Consider the following 16,437-nt stretch of genomic DNA (forward strand, 5'->3'; position numbering starts at 1 on the left):
CCATGAAGGAAGGGTAAAGTGGGAAAAGTGTTGGGCTGAGGAGGTTAAACTCCTTGAGGCTGAGCAAAGCAGTGAGATCCTTGGCAGGAGACTCCTCCCATCCATGTCACATACCCTGGTGAGTCTGGGGTGTGCTGATGCTGGAGGCGAGACTGCAATGGGATGCTGTACCTGACAACAAATGTACAGGGCATTCCAAATTCCAATTCCAAATTCCAGGGTATCCAAAGGCAAATGAAGTGAATTCTGCCCAGGAGACTGTTTTTGAAAAGCCAGCATCTTTGTTTGCACAGCATTTTTAAATTAATATAAACCAGAAGAGTAGAGACACGACAGGTTTAACTCAACTGCAACCTATGTGATCTAAGCAGTGTCTTAATCTATTCCCACTGCATATAATCTGAGATCTCTTGCAACAAAGCAAGCTGCTTCTGAAGCAATTGCTTTCAAAAACCTCCATTAAAAATTCACTGCTAATTTCATATAATCAACAGAGATTGGAGGAACAGGTGCAAGATCCACTGGAATCACTAGCAGTCTGTTTTTATCTTGAATCAGTCATTCTAAAATCGAATCTTTGGTGTAGGCTGGTTGAAAGAATACTGTAAGTAGAAATGTTAGCAAAGAGAAGTTTACATTTTTGGTTAGAGATTTTTGCAGCCTAGCAAGTAAACAACTGAAAACCACTATTTTTGTTTGATTTACAATTTGCAGTTTTCAGCCCCATGCAATTAGGTGACTGGAAGAGCAGTAAGGCCAAGGCAGATTTCTACACACAGCTATTGCTAGGAAAGACATTGCTAGTGTAGAGGTAAATAACTTGGGTGGAAGATAATAAATACATGTATATATACAATAGACAATATATACTATACATCTTCTCTGAGCATTAGGCATCTGCATTTCTGTAGGGTGTATATGTGGTTGATACACAGGTATATCCTGGTTTATTTGGACATATGTCTGCAGGAACAATCAGATTCACATTCAGAGTGTCAGTACCTCAGTACTTGTTGCTTTTTAAAAACCATTGCAGATGGCACAGCCTCTAGGATGGGGTTTGACAGTAACAGTTGTGTGGTTGGCTTGGTGGTGCTGGATAAAACCATGGGAATGGAGGGGAGTAAGGTGCTTAGGCAATGCTTAAGTTAATCTCATGCCTTCCCATCAAGCCAAGCAGTGCACTAAGGAGCTATTCACAACAGAGGAAGGAAAGATGCAGTTCAAGATGGGGAGCGTCCTGCTGTCTCTTCTTTTCTGGTACAAAGGTATGCACTTTGCCTCCTGAGAGGCCCTTTCAAATATCCCTCTTTGTATTTCTTGTTGTATTTCTTGTTTCAGCCACGCTTTCTTCTGCCAGGAGCTGTGGGGTACAGAGCAAACCATTCTCTGCATTCTCATGGAAACATAATAATTCGGGGAAAGGCAAAATGTGGAGGAGATGTGTAATTTATGTACATGAGTGAGCAGCATTCTTACAGCTCTATGAATATTCAGTAGTAAAACTCTGTTTCAAAAAAATAATTGCAGTGTAAAAAATTTGCCATGTAATTTGTCAAAATATGAATTTGCAAAGAAAATTGTAGTGCAGCTGAGCCAGTGTGTAAATAATAATGCTGATTTGAAAAATGAGGTACAGTATAACATGAAAGACTGGTCCTTCATTAATCAAAACTCTTGATTAATCAAAAACTGATCATTTTCTCTAGCAGCAAGATATTGCTGATGAAGATTGCCCATTTTAAGGTCTTTTAAGGTATTTTGGCCTCAAAAAGATGTCCAAAGACACTTTTAGAACAAAAAGCAATTCATAAATCTAGAAAATGGGAAAGGTATTTGTCAATTTTGAGGTATTCTCATATTGATTTTTCAGAAAAATAGCAACAAAAGTAGGTAAGGGGCAGCTAGAAGGAGACAGAGAATTTAGGGTGACACCTCCTTCCATTTTAATTCACCCAGCTGTGGACAACAAGGAGATAATTTCCTGGTTCATATTTAAATTTCTGGCTTCATCAAAGCCAATGGCAAAGCTACTTTTTCCTTAAATGACGCTGAGGGCTGCTCTTGGTAAGTGGTGGGCAGTGTCTACCGACATGAATGTGTGAATCAAGTATGATCTGTCAGGGTGAGGAACAGATTAATCAGACAGCCCAGCTTTTCTCATGTGGGTGTTGAATTCCCAGTGTTTTGGCATGTCTGGTTTTTTCTCTCTTTCTGTGTTTCTGTTGAATATCTTGCTCTACCAAATTTCATGGGTAGGAAAATGAGTGCTCCTCAACTTGCCATGCCTTCATTTCATCTTGTTATGTTTGGCAGTACCCAGCTCTGCCTAATTAATAGGTCTTTCTTTTGATCTCCCAGCAAATATTTGTACGTTCTCCTCCTACCTTATCTCGCCACTCTCCTTGGTTTCACTTGGGAAGGTTACTGGTGCCTGAGCTTCTAGGAAAAGTGTTTTTACATGGACTCCAGCGTTTTTTTTCCCTATGGGTGGCATAACTGCAATTAGTCCTTGGAATAAGTTCATATACCTTGCTCTGAATTCCAGACACAGCTTGCTTTTAACAGACACCCACACATCAGGATATTTTTGGAAAGCCTACAGTGAAAAATAACTTGCAAGATCACTTTCCAGGCATCACTCCTTTGGTATTTAATTTATTTTCTTAATTTGTGGTATTTCTTAATTTACTGATTTTCCCTGCTTCGCTGTCTAAGTGTCCTCTCATGGCTAAAAAGAGCAGCCTAGGAGCCCCTCACACCCTGGCTCTCCCAGCACGGAGGTGCCGCCGGGTCAGCGCTCGGAGCTACGTGCGCTGATGCCATGATAAGCTGCTTAGCTGATTTTCCCTGGCAGAGCAAGTGGCTTAGAGGAGCACCTGCGCCTCGCCTGGGCTTGTGTTTGCTGGGGACACAGCAGAGCAGAGCAGCAGCAGCAGCAGCATATGGTGGGTGCAGCAGGAGGCTCCTGCGGCAGCTGCAGGCGCCCGCCCCACGCTGCTCCATCCATCCATCCATCCATCCATCCATCCATCCATCCATCCATCCATCCATCCATCCATCCATCCACCATCCATCCATCCATCCATCCATCCATCCATCCATCCATCCATCCATCCATCCATCCACCATCCATCCATCCATCCATCCATCCATCCATCCATCCATCCATCCATCCATCCATCCATCCACCCATGCTCCCTACACCTGCAGAACAAGCACACCTCAGCAATTCAGGGGAGGGAATTTCTCTTTTTTCACAACTGGTTTTTGTATCTTTGAAAAAAAAAAAATCCAAAACCAAAACAAGAATCTTTCTTCCCCTCTCCCTCCCCCCCCAAAAAAAAATAAAGGCTCAAACATGTTTTTTGGATCATTTGGATGTAAATAACATTTTTACATTTGGATGTAAGTAACGTTTTTAGTAGAGCTGCCCTTTGGTGTAATCAATGCATCTAATGAAATTACTGTGCAGGCAATGTTCTGCGTAGTTCCAAGCAGGAAGGAACAAACATGTCAATAAGGCCAGAAAATGCTGAACATTTCTAAGGAATGCTTTGGGGATAAAAGATAATTAATTATACATCTCTTTAAAAAAAAAGGAGGAAAGGTAGATTTAAAAAAAATTAATTTAGCTTTCTTCAAAAATTGTCACAACATAAAAAAAATAGTGGAAACATTATGGGAAAATGGAAATTAATATGAATTAAATAGGTGTAATTGTGATTACTTACATATGTTTTTTATTGCCTTCAAATAAATACCAGTAAATATTAAATGTACCACAGTAAAAATGAATGAAAAGGAAAACCGATTGAAAACCATTCAAATAAAGAAAATGAAAGGGAAATTAATATAATTAAAGAGTGAAGAATAAGAATCCCCACAAAACAAAGGAGGAAAAGAATAGCCTGATTTAAAGAGCCTGAGAGAGAAGCTTTACGCAAAGAATGAGACCTCCCCTTTGCAGGCTGATGTCCTTGTGCCCTGGGTTTGTGGCTGTGGCTGGGCCTGCCGGCGATCAGCAGGGATCAGGGCTCGGTGTGTGGGGGATGCTGGGGCCAGCAGGGATCAGGGCTCGGTGTGTGCGGGTGTTGGAGCCCTGCAGGGATCAGGGCTCGGTGTGTGCGGGTGTTGGAGCCCTGCAGGGATCAGGGCTCGGTGTGTGCGGGTGTTGGAGCCAGCAGGGATCAGGGCTCGGTGTGTGGGGGATGCTGGGGCCAGCAGGGATCAGGGCTCGGTGTGTGCGGGGTATTGGAGCCCTGCAGGGATCAGGGCTCGGTGTGTGCGGGTGCTGGGGCCAGTAGGGATCAGGGCTCGGTGTATGGGGGATGCTGGGGCCAGCAGGGATCAGGGCTCGGTGTGTGCGGGTGTTGGAGCCCTGCAGGGATCAGGGCTCGGTGTGTGCGGGTGTTGGAGCCAGCAGGGATCAGGGCTCGGTGTGTGGGGGATGCTGGGGCCAGCAGGGATCAGGGCTCGGTGTGTGCGGGGTATTGGAGCCCTGCAGGGATCAGGGCTCGGTGTGTGCGGGTGCTGGGGCCAGTAGGGATCAGGGCTCGGTGTATGGGGGATGCTGGGGCCAGCAGGGATCAGGGCTCGGTGTGTGCGGGTGTTGGAGCCCTGCAGGGATCAGAGCTCGGTGTGTGCGGGTGTTGGAGCCCTGCAGTGATCAGAGCTCGGTGTGTGCGGGGTGTTGGAGCCTTGCTGGCCCTACTGGTGCCGCAGTCACCTGCAGGAGGATCAGGCCGAGCATTCGGCCCAGCGCGGCTCTAGGTGCCGGAGTCCCTGTGTGGGCACTGCGCTGTCTGCGCCCAGGCCAGCCTGCCTGCCGGTGTCTGTGGGTGGACACAGACGTGAGGGTGTCCCGGCGGTCCCTGCCTGCCGGTGTCTGTGGGTGGACACAGACGTGAGGGTGTCCCGGCGGTCCCTGCCTGCCGGTGTCTGTGGGTGGACACAGACGTGTGGGTGTCCCGACGGTCCCTGCCTGCCGGTGTCTGTGGGTGGACACAGACGTGAGGGTGTCCCGGCGGTCCCTGCCTGCCGGTGTCTGTGGGTGGACACAGACGTGAGGGTGTCCCGGCGGTCCCTGCCTGCCGGTGTCTGTGGGTGGACACAGACGTGAGGGTGTCCCGGCGGTCCCTGCCTGCCGGTGTCTGTGGGTGGACACAGACGTGAGGGTGTCCCGACGGTCCCTGCCTGCCGGTGTCTGTGGGTGGACACAGACCTGAGGGTGTCCCGGCGGTCCCTGCCTGCCGGTGTCTGTGGGTGGACACAGACGTGAGGGTGTCCCGACGGTCCCTGCCTGCCGGTGTCTGTGGGTGGACACAGACGTGAGGGTGTCCCGGCGGTCCCTGCCTGCCGGTGTCTGTGGGTGGACACAGACGTGAGGGTGTCCCGGCGGTCCCTGCCTGCCGGTGTCTGTGGGTGGACACAGACGTGTGGGTGTCCCGGCGGTCCCTGCCTGCCGGTGTCTGTGGGTGGACACAGACGTGAGGGTGTCCCGGCGGTCCCTGCCTGCCGGTGTCTGTGGGTGGACACAGACGTGTGGGTGTCCCGGCGGTCCCTGCCTGCTGGCACAGCTCCCGCGGGCCATTTAAAGCCTGTTAGAGATAAAGGCGCTGTTTGCACATCTCTCACAGGTCCCGTGGGCCTGCCCAGCGTGGCCATGGAAAAAGCCCCGGGGGGAATCAACAAAAGCAATCACAAAGCGTGTTGTGGGCAGGGGGGCTCTGCTTGCCGAGGGGACCTGGGGACCGGCCACAGCTGCAGCAGGGCCACCACTGCCCCTGGCACAGCGGCGAGGAGCGATGGGGAGAACACCACGAATGTGGCAGCTTCCCCAAATGCTCCTTTTTACGGAGGCTGGTGCAACCTGATGTGAGTCACCTCAGCCGCCTGGCACGATTTTCAGGGCTGGGATGTAAAAATAGCCTCGGTTAATAATACAGCAAGGTACAAATGAGCACCTGATGGGCACAGAGGCGCTGCAATGCTTTTTCCAGTGTTTCGACCCTCTTATTGCTTACAGGCTGTTACCTAACTCTGCTCCTGATGCTGTCTAATGCGGTGCTCAGGGAAAAGAAGACCTTTCAGAAAGCATGATAAAGCCAGTGCCACCCATTCCAGCCATGCCTTTCATTTTTGTGACTTTTTGGGGCTATTATGGGGCTCCAGCCTAATTTTTCTGGGGGGTTTAAGAGATTTTCCTTTCCTCTACCCTATAACCCAGAGGTGCAGAAGGGAAGCAGGTGACTATCTGTGCAAAAGGAGCCATTGTGCTCAGAAAGCACTGCTACATCATGGGGACATAGCTCTCTGCTGGGAGGAGAGCAATAATTTTACCTCTCTGAGCACTGTTAAACTGAGATGTTGCTTACAGAGATGAGACAAAATTTCAACTATTTTCCAGCTGAATCTTCTAGGACATCTATATAATAAAGTAAATAAATAAAGAGATTTAACATTTTCCACATACTTTTCCTGTAATGATACATTTGTGTGAACTTATTCCAGTAAATTGAATGACTGACATTTATTCTGTGTTATATTTCTATTGTTTTATTTCTTTTTTTTTTTTTTTGATATTTATACTGTGCTTTCTCATGCTTGTATACCTGTCATTAATTCCTACACTAAAAGATTATTTGCTTCTCTGACTTTATGGTCAGGATAGTGAATGTGATTCCTCAGAGTTACTGTATTGAACACAGCCTTTGGCAGTGTTACTTCTGCCCACACTTATCGTCCTCCTGTCTTTCTCTTGTTTAACCGCATTCCTAATGATTACAATTTTTCTGAGAAACACAGTTACCTGTTCCTGTCATTGACATGCCAGCAGCTGGGTTTCCTTGCTATTGATTGCCCCTTTTCCCCAGTAGCCTTAAGCTGTGGCTGCTGCTTTATCCCACTTCCACCTGAGGAAACCCCATCCTGGCATCCCAGGGTTACCTCTGCCAGCTCTTTTCTCTCTGTCCCAAACCTGGACCAGTTCCTGGAGTATCATTCCCCTTCATCCTGCTCAGCAGCAGGTGCCAAGTGGAGACATCTCAGGACCTGGGCTCCAGCCCAGCCTCACCAGCACAGGTTTCCTGGCACAAAATCATGCCCTGGATCTTGTCCCAAGCCCTGGTCCCCAAATCCTGTGCTGTGGGACAGCATTTGGGCATGGCAGTGCTCTGGACACACCGCACTGCAGGGTGGGATGAAGGGAGGGGAAAGGCACATCATATCTCTCTGCCTCACACAAACACAGATAATAATTTATTTCACTGAACTGATGGTTTGCTGAAGGTCCTGGGGGGCAGTAAATAGAGCTCTTTCCTTTTTAATGTTTTGGGGTTTTTGTCAGTCCTGTGCTTTTAAAACAACAGCCCCTGGCGGCTGTGCAGGCCTTATGACTCTCCCTTGAACTGCAGCAATTGGTTCTGTCTGACCTACAATCACCAATTATCTTTGTAACCTTCCTTGAAGGCAAACATGCTTGCTATAAAAGCACGCTGCCCATCACATTTTTAGACTATTGGCAGCCAGCTTTCCTCTTCATTTCCTTTGTAGGACAGGGCCTGTCACAGCTGTAAACACACCAATATATCAATTACTATGTTTTGTGGCCAACTGCAGGCAAGGGCATCTTTCATTTGCCCTCCTCTCCCAAGGCCAGGGGTTATCAGGCTGCACTGCCCAGGCAGGGCATTTGGCCATTCACTGCTATGCTCACCCCATGCCAAGCCTGCTGCTCCCCTGTACCGTGGTTGGATGGCTGAGCCCCTTTGGAGGTGAGCCCTTAGCAGTTCACCTCTCCTAGGTGAAAAAGGAAAAGCTGAACTCCTGTTTGTGGGGTTTAAATCAGCAAGTTATGCAGTGAGGAGTGGAGGAGGCTGGGACAGCCAGAGGGGCAGCATGCCAGCACCTGTGCCTTGGCACTGCCTTTGCACTGCTGTGTGTTGTGGGATCAACCCAATAAAACATTGGAAAAAGTTTTTCATTGCATTGAAAAAAAGGGCTTTTGTGCTTGAAATTCATACCCTGGCTTGATTTGCAGTGGTGTCCCCCAGCAGATGAGGCTAAAAGCCCTCAAAGCCACTCTCATAGCCCAGGAACAGGCACCCCTGACTGAGTGCAGGCACCCACAAAAGGCTGGGTCACCTGGGGAGGAGGATTTATTCTGGGTGCTTGAATTGATGCTGCCATACACTCACCCACCTGAAATCTATTCCATTTGTGCCCGTTGTTTCACTCACAGCTGTTGAGTTTCCAGCTGCATGTGTCAATGGCATATTCAGTTTTGATCTTGGCTCTCAAAGGGAGAGACTCAGGAGGCCATTGAAGGGCTCAGTATGGTCACACAGCAATATCCTACACCATCCTGGTAACTCACATCCCCTTTCCCCACCCCAGCTTTTAGTGCTTAAGAACAGCCCTCACAACACCAGTCATGGAACACAGCTTCCTTAGGATAATGGCTGGAATCCGTGATCCTGAGGAAGCCTTTTCCAACCCCTTTTCCAGGCTAAAGTACATTAAACCACCATAAGAAAAACCAAAAACCCCACAAAAGTTTTCTCCTCAAAAACCAGTCTTCTAAAGATGAAAATCAAGTAGTTAAGCAGATGGAAGGAGCTGATCCTGTAGCCCCGTGAGCCAGGGATTGCTGGGCAATGGGAACACAGCAGGCTGTGATGGCTGGGCAGCCTTCCCAGATGTCAGGGTGAGGAAGCCCTTGCAGCTGGTGCTCCTGGAGCAGGGCCCCTGTCCTGCTTGGAAAGGACACCCCTCTGTGGGCCAGGGGGCAGGGGAGGCACCTGCCAGCCTGGATCTCATGCCCCAGGTACCAATGGCTCTCCTGCACTGGCATCCAACAGCACAGGGCAGGCAGGAGAGGCAGGCACTGCATTACTTTATTGGCAAATATGGCCCAGTTTTGATAAGTGATAAAATGCTGGTTTCTCTTGAATTGACAGACAGCATTAAATTAAATCACCTTCACACAGGTTTAAGTCAAACCTCTTTGCCCCATGTGACACAGCACAGGTGTGGCTCTGGATCTGCCCCTCTGCCTTGGTGTTCCGATTGCTCAGTGGAGTCCCAGGGCTTGGCTGGGTAACATTTGTACTGGGACAGGTGCAGTGCAGTGCTGTGTGGGGCCCCCAGCCTATGCTTTCCAAGATGTCTGGAGATGTACAAGCATGTTTTCCTCCTGAGCATGCTGGGCTCTGGGTGATCCCTGCCTCCCTCTTAGGCCTGACTGGAAGCCACAATTTTTATTGTAGACTAATATTTACTTCTTCTGCCAGAGCAGTGCCATGGGTTAATGTGGTAAGTTCCTGATGTCAGAAATGCTACTCTGGGACACTGAAGCACAGGAGACCATCCCTGTGTTAGAGAAAGAAATTTTTAAAAATGTATAATTTTGCTTTTAAAGGTCTTTCTTTTAGACTCTTGTTACATTTAGACTGATTTTCACACCCAAGGAGCAGTTGCATTTCAGTAATAAACCAAGCTTTGTATATAGTTTATATTTCAGCTGATTATAATTGCTCTGTGTTTGTGAGTCTTTTGAGATGAAACTTGCTATAGCAATGTAGGATGTAAATTCCCAGCATTAGCTGCAGCTTCCTAGGCTCAGCAAAGTGACAGTGTATGAATGAATAAATCATAACTAGATTTCAGTGAATAATTCAGAGTCTAATTCATTTGGTGAAAAAAGTCATCTTTTCGTATTCACAGTACTTCTGGAGATGGCAGGTTTCTCATGGCTCCTGTATGCAAGCTTTTACCTGCTCAATCACTTTTTCCTTACTAGCTTGTAGATTCCTTACATCTCTGAAAACCTTATGTTTGACATTTGATTTGTGTTGATGAGTTATCAGCAGTCATGGGATTATTTTTTAAAATTATTTTATTTTCATAGCTGTTTGGGAAATACTCTACCAGTCTAAAAGCTATTAATATACTCTGCTTTGGACTTCACTGAAGTGAAGCAAGAAGAGCCTTTTCAGTAAGGAAAAAGCCTCATAAAAAAGCCATTGCTCAGTAAGAGGCAGGAGATAAAACAGGTCAGATGTTACAAAAATAGCAGTCTCTTCCTCCACAGCCACAATTACTGGTTTTCCCAGCAAAGGAAAAAAGGTAGTCTTGTCTGTAAGACAGATTAGGAAGGCGTATTTACATTTCTTTTTTCTCTATCACATCCAGAGGGAATGATCTCAGACCAGCACCTTGTGAGATACCCTATCTCCTCCAAAGACATGTGGGATCTGCAGTGACACCAGGCTAGGATTTGACCCTTGAAGCTCATCAGCTTAAACATTTAAAGGGGGAAATGTGACAGGGAAAGTGTGGAGCAGAAAGACAGAAAAATGGATATAAGCAAAATTAGCTGTAAAGCAGAGGGGTCCATGTGTTTGCCTCAGGGTGATTCAGGTGTAACTGATCAGGAAGGGAAGATGCCAAAGGCATCTGAAGGAAAACCCTATGGAGGAGTAGCACAGACATGAGCACATGCAGGGCCCTGCTCCTGCCCATGTTCTCTTGCCTTCTCCTGGCAATCAGCTTGGGGAAATGTGGCAGATTCATCAGTCCTTCCTCTGTTTATTTGTCTCTATCTCAGGAGTAAATGTTGATTGTATTTCCTGATGTTTGCTTACAGCATCTTTGTTTCTGATCTCTCTCTTTCTTCTTCCCCCCACGCCCACTCCCCAGCTGTGATGGCCCTCTCCCCAGGAGAGGTAAGTCTCTCTGGATAGTTCAGCTGCCAGGTAAATGCTGGGGGTGTGACACTGCCCAGCCCTGGTGCCTTGGGGCAGAAGCAGAGTTGGCCTCCAAGCTCAGGCACATGCTCTGACCTCTGAAGCCAAGGGGATCCAGGTTGTTCTGTGCTTTGTGTTGGGCTGGCAACAGGAAAGAGTCTTAGACAAGGTGCAGCACTCCAGACAGGCACAAGTATTTGTCTAAGGTTCAGAATTCAGATTTGGCCTTGTGACACTATTGTTGATGACTGTGTAGATTTATTACTTGTTTTTTTACCTTTCCTTTAGGATGAGAGACTGGAGCTGTGGCACAGCAAGGCTTGCAAATGTGACTGCCAAGGAGGCCCCAACTCGGTGTGGTCCAGCGGGAGTAACGGCTTGGAGTGCATGCCAGGTAACACAGGGACCCTGCAGCTGTGCTTGGTGCCCTCAGCAGCTTCCCCTTGCACCTGGCACTGCAGAGCTGGCACCTTCCAATCCAGCTGCCAGTGGGGCTGGTGTAGCTGAAGCACTGTGAGCTGAGGGGGCAACCCTGCACCACCAGGCAGAGGCACCCCTGTGCCTGGGCCTTGGGAGGTCACCTAGGCTGGCCCGTGCTGACCAGGGACAGTGGGCATTTGTCTTTCTCCCTCTGGAGCCCTTGGTGCTGGTGCTTCCAGAAGTTGGCTGGGGCAGCTACTGCCGTGTGTAGGATTTGCTGTAGGAAACCTTTTGTACCATGTAGGTTCATTCTCCCGTGCTGCAGTTTAGCCTGTGAAATGTTCTAGACTCTCCAGGGATCAAGAAAAAAAGTTTATTCCTTCTTTGCAGCATATTTTTAAAAGGGAAGGGAAGGGAAGGGAAGGGAAGGGAAGGGAAGGGAAGGGAAGGGAAGGGAAGGGAAGGGAAGGGAAGGGAAGGGAAGGGAAGGGAAGGGAAGGGAAGGGAAGGGAAGGGAAAGTGGCAGGTTTGGTTGATCTGTTCATGGCCAAGGAACATATGGGAGAGGAGCTGAGCTGGGTTTCTTGGCCAGGCCAGGTGTGAGGGGGTGTTTCTCACATTAGCGTTATGTAGCTGAATAATGAAGGCATTTCTCTTGTTTTCCTGAATGAGGAACATTTCCTCTGTAACTTCCAGCTGTTGCTGTCCCCAGAGAGGGGCTTTGCATTCCCCTTGCCCAGCCCAGCCAGTGTGGTGTGGCCTGGCATTCTCTGCCTCCCCAGGACAGTTTGCAGAGCAGCCTCTGGTATGGCCAAAGGGAGCAGCCAGACTTGCAAACACTGCATGACTTTTCTCTGGCTTTGCAGTAACAGTGGTCAGTGGTTCAGCTGCTTTGGCTAGGCAGGCACCAGGCATCTGTTTTGGCAGGTCCCTGTGCATGGCACAAACAGACTCAGCAGAAGGTGACCTGCTAATTGCATTACAGTTGTGTGGCCTGTGGATTAGTGTTGCTAAAAGTAAAGCTGGGTGGTGTTCGAGATAAGCCTGATGAGTAGTAAACACACGGGCCATCCTCTTGCACAAGGGGAGCAAGGCTTTTAACATGGTGGGAAAGCATGATGTTTCCATGCCTGGAGGAAGGTGGCACAGTGGCTATATGTTTTCATGGGGAAAAACATTTTAATGAGGTTCCAACTGAGCAAGATATGTTAATGAGCTATTGATGCATGCAATATTGACCTGGTAGAGCTTGCTAATGAGACATTGACCGCATGGCTGCAGTGCTGGGGAGTGGCACTGGGGAGGCCACAGTCATGCTGGGCTCTGGGCACCCACTGATGCTCCCCACATGTTGACTGGCTTTGTCACAGGGCACCACAGTGGTTGTTTCAGCACTAGTAAGGCAAGGAAACCTCTCACGCACAAGTGAACTGCACAAGCTTTGCTTGCTCCTTTTTGCTGAGAGACTATGCTAAACTGGAGAATGGGGCAGAATTACTTCAGGGGACTCCAGAGGCTCCACAGGCTGCAAAATCAGAAAATGCTGCCCATGATATAGATGTTTGCCTAGGCAGTCCCTATGTGACAATTGAGTGCCTTCATTTTGTGTATCTTGATACACAATGATAACCTGATCACATAAAAAAAAGATCATAACAAAAAACACTGCAGCTAGGTCCGGGTAGCATGCAAGTGCTCAGCCTTACTAAAGTCTTGCCTTCCACAGCACTGTGTGGTGTCCCACCACAGAAGGTTTTAATGAGGAGAGAGTATTTCTTTCTCCAGTAGTTTTGCAGCCAGTGGTAGTCATGTTGAATTTCTCACTATTGCAGAAGACAGTTGTGGGGGCAGGATTGTTAGCCTGAAGATCTGCAGTCAAATGCTGAGACAGAAATTCCTGAGCCAGGGATGATCCCTCAGCAGGGCTGAGCATGACACCTTGCTGGCACCAGAGCACCTGCAAGTTTTCCTCAAGGCAAGGCCACCTCCAGATGCAAAGAAGTGCAGATCTGAGGGTGCTTCTGGAGGGATGAACTGAGCTGGCTCAGCAATTTTGCCATGCAAGTAGAGCAGTAAATCAAGACAGTCATTGGAGGGGCAGAAGGAGGTAAAGCCCAGCAAGAAAAAAAGTGCCCAGCATTAATAAAGGCAAAAAGCTGATGGCCTGGAGGTTGGATCCAGGTTGATGCAACCAGTCAGGCTCTTCTTCCACATGCTTACAAGAGGGAGATTCAGACTGCAAAATCTGAATAAAACCTTTCCCCCAAAATGTTGCAGTCAGAACAAGTCTAGTAAGTTTGAGAGAGAAAGAAGAGTTAGAAATTAATGCAAGTGAAGGTTAGAAATGAAGATCCTATGGCCCCAGGGCAGGTTGTGGTCTAGGATGGGAGCATTCCCAGCATTCTAATGAGGGAGAAGAGAGAGCAATGAAGCCCCAGGACGTGTTCACAATATGTGTGCAAGCACACACAGAAAACAGAGCCCCTACTGTCCCTCACGTGTTTTACCCTTGTTCTGCAGAGTGTCCCTACCACAAGCCCCTGGGCTTTGAGTCTGGTGCTGTCACCCCAGACCAGATCAGCTGCTCCAACCCCGAGCAGTACACAGGCTGGTACTCCTCCTGGACAGCCAACAAGGCCCGCCTCAACGGCCAAGGCTTCGGGTGAGCTCAGAACTGCCCCCCGAGGGGTCCTGGGGCTGTGGGGCTGGGGAGCCCTGGCCGTGTGGGGCTGTGGGGCCGGAGAGCCCTGGCTATGTGGGGCTGTGGGGCCGGGGAGCCCTGGCCGTGTGGGGCTGGGGAGCCCTGGCCGTGTGGGGCTGTGGGGCCGGGGAGCCCTGGCTATGTGGGGCTGTGGGGCCGGGGAGCCCTGGCCGTGTGGGGCTGGGGAGCCCTGGCCGTGTGGGGCTGTGGGGCCGGGGAGCCCTGGTCGTGTGGGGCATGAGGCTCTGCCTGGGAGGGCACGGTGGAGGACAGAGCAGGGTGGTGTCCCCCCAGGTGTGCGTGGCTCTCCAAGTACCAGGACACTGCACAGTGGCTGCAGATCGACCTGAAGGAGGTGAAGGTGATTTCAGGGATCCTGACCCAAGGGCGCTGTGACGCTGATGAGTGGATGACCAAGTACAGTGTGCAGTACCGCACTGACGAGAACCTCAACTGGGTCTACTACAAGGACCAGACCGGGAACAACCGGGTCAGTGACCTTGGCTCTTTGGCCACGGGTGGAAGGGTGGCATGCTTGGTGACAACAGGTCTCAGAGGAAGGTGCATCAAAAGGGGGATCCTGTGGGAGCAGGGTGCATCTCAGTCTTCACTTTGTATCAGGGAGCGGCACAGAGAGGGGCCATTCCCCCTGAGGTGAGTGTGTGTCATGCTGACCAGTGCAAAAGGACAAAATACATTATTTGTGTTTGCTAATGATCATACTGGAGTCCAGATTAAGCTCAGAGGCATTAACTGGCGTTGCAGAGGAGGCAGCAACTCCATGATAAAACCCCATGCTCAGCTGTGGCCACACAGCCCCAGCCATGCTTTGGCACTGCATGGGGATTTCCTTTATTGCTGTGTCCAGGCAATGTGTGTCATCCTGGAGCAGAAAAACCCCTCAGACAAAATCTGCAACTCGTCAAGTCATATCCCACCAAACCATTCTCATGCTGCACTTCTTACTGGTTGACGTGAAACAAAAAAATGCATTGGGAGATATGACAGAGTTGCCTCTGATGCCTGTGCAGTCCTGCTGGGCTGGTGGATGCCACAGCTGTTGCCTCCCAGTGCCCATCTATGGGAATGGCCCTGTTCTAGCATAGGAGGCTCTGCTGGCTTTGCTGAAGTTCCTGCAGCCAGGGGAGATGCTGAGCTTTCCGCAAAAACAGACAAAAAACAGGTCATGGCAGCAGATGTGACATCCAGGCCAATGAATGGGGAAAGGGCCCTCACATACATTTTTTTGTTTATAATGGCTTGTGCAGGAGCCTGGCTCATGAACTCCAAAGAGTTGAAGTCAATCATGCTCACTCCAAACAAGCAGTGCCATGGTACAGGAAGACAAATGAGAAAGAATGGGATGAAAATGGGGTGAGATTTTCTGGCCTAACTGTAAAAAGTGCAGGACTGATGGGGGAAAATGGCCTACTAAGAAAACTGAATCAGTGTGACAAAACTGTCCACATCTGTCTATTTTTAAATTCTTTTGTTTTTGAGGGTGGAGGGGAAGGAGCCTCCTCCTCCTCTGCTCTGCACAGGCACCCCAAAGTCACGGGGCAGGATTTCCAGCCCCCTAACCACCCACCCGTCCCTTGACAGGTTTTCTATGGCAACTCGGACCGCTCGTCCTCGGTGCAGAACCTGCTGCGGCCGCCCATCGTGGCGCGCTACATCCGCCTGATCCCGCTGGGCTGGCACGTGCGCATCGCCATCCGCATGGAGCTCCTCGAGTGCCTGGGCAAGTGCGGCTGAGCGCCGGCCAGCCGGGGGCTCCGGGGGGTCTGCCTGCCCTGCCCTGCCTACTCCTGTGTGTGAACACCCAGCCTGCAAGGGAAGGGCTGTCTTGAATAAAATGTAACTTAACACCCTGCCTGGTGATAGAGCTGATGGGCGTTGTGGGACACGCACTGGGGAAGGGGAAGGTTTGGGCCTGGCTTGGATCCTGTGAAATTCTGGCCCTGGGTGTTAGGCTGGCTGAGGAAATGATCATCACAATGTGCTGTGAACACTGGAATACATGCAGGTGAGGTCCACAGGCAGAGCTTGGATTCTCTTTGGGATGTGTTGTTGTATGCCAGGACAGACATCTCACTCTCATCTCTGAGATGGTGCTGGGGCCTCACCTGGCCTATCCCTGCTACGAGGGCCCCCACTCTCAAATCACCTCACGTTTGCCTGTATCAGGAACTCTCTGGCCTGAGGGGCTGTGCCTGGTTTTGGGACAGACATCAGTGCCTTGAGCACCAGCTGGACAAACCCTCTCTGTATTCTCTCTGTTTTTGTGCTGCCATATCTTGGGGACCCCAGCACTTTGCTCCCTGTGGAGGTTTGGGCACAGATACTGGGACTCACTCTTCTTAACTCTTTGAACTCCATGGCCCAATCTCCAATGGATGTTTAGCACCCAAGGAATTTGGGGTGTGTGGATGATGAACCCACCTCCAGAGGTGACAGCCCAATCACTAAGGTTCATGTCCCTGCCTCAGGCCAGCCCAGCCTAGGTGGGACCTGCAGCCCCCAACAGCTCCCATGAGGGAGGGTTGTGGGGAGCTCTGGAGTGACAGC

At 49.7% G+C, this 16,437-nt stretch overlaps 1 protein-coding gene across 1 annotated transcript; it reads left to right on the top strand.

Annotated features, from left to right (window-relative positions):
- Positions 1 to 1,139: 1,139 nt before the first annotated feature.
- On the top strand, positions 1,140 to 15,643 carry RS1 (retinoschisin 1). Its single transcript, XM_063150384.1, has 6 exons — positions 1,140 to 1,268; positions 10,702 to 10,727; positions 11,037 to 11,142; positions 13,689 to 13,830; positions 14,164 to 14,359; positions 15,472 to 15,643. Exons 1-6 carry the CDS (start codon positions 1,157 to 1,159, stop codon positions 15,622 to 15,624), a joined length of 735 nt encoding a protein of 244 aa, XP_063006454.1. The 5' UTR covers positions 1,140 to 1,156; the 3' UTR covers positions 15,625 to 15,643.
- Positions 15,644 to 16,437: the final 794 nt, after the last annotated feature.

The sequence above is a fragment of the Melospiza melodia genome, chromosome 2 (genome assembly GCF_035770615.1).
Source record: "Melospiza melodia melodia isolate bMelMel2 chromosome 2, bMelMel2.pri, whole genome shotgun sequence".
Classification (NCBI taxonomy): domain Eukaryota; kingdom Metazoa; phylum Chordata; class Aves; order Passeriformes; family Passerellidae; genus Melospiza; species Melospiza melodia.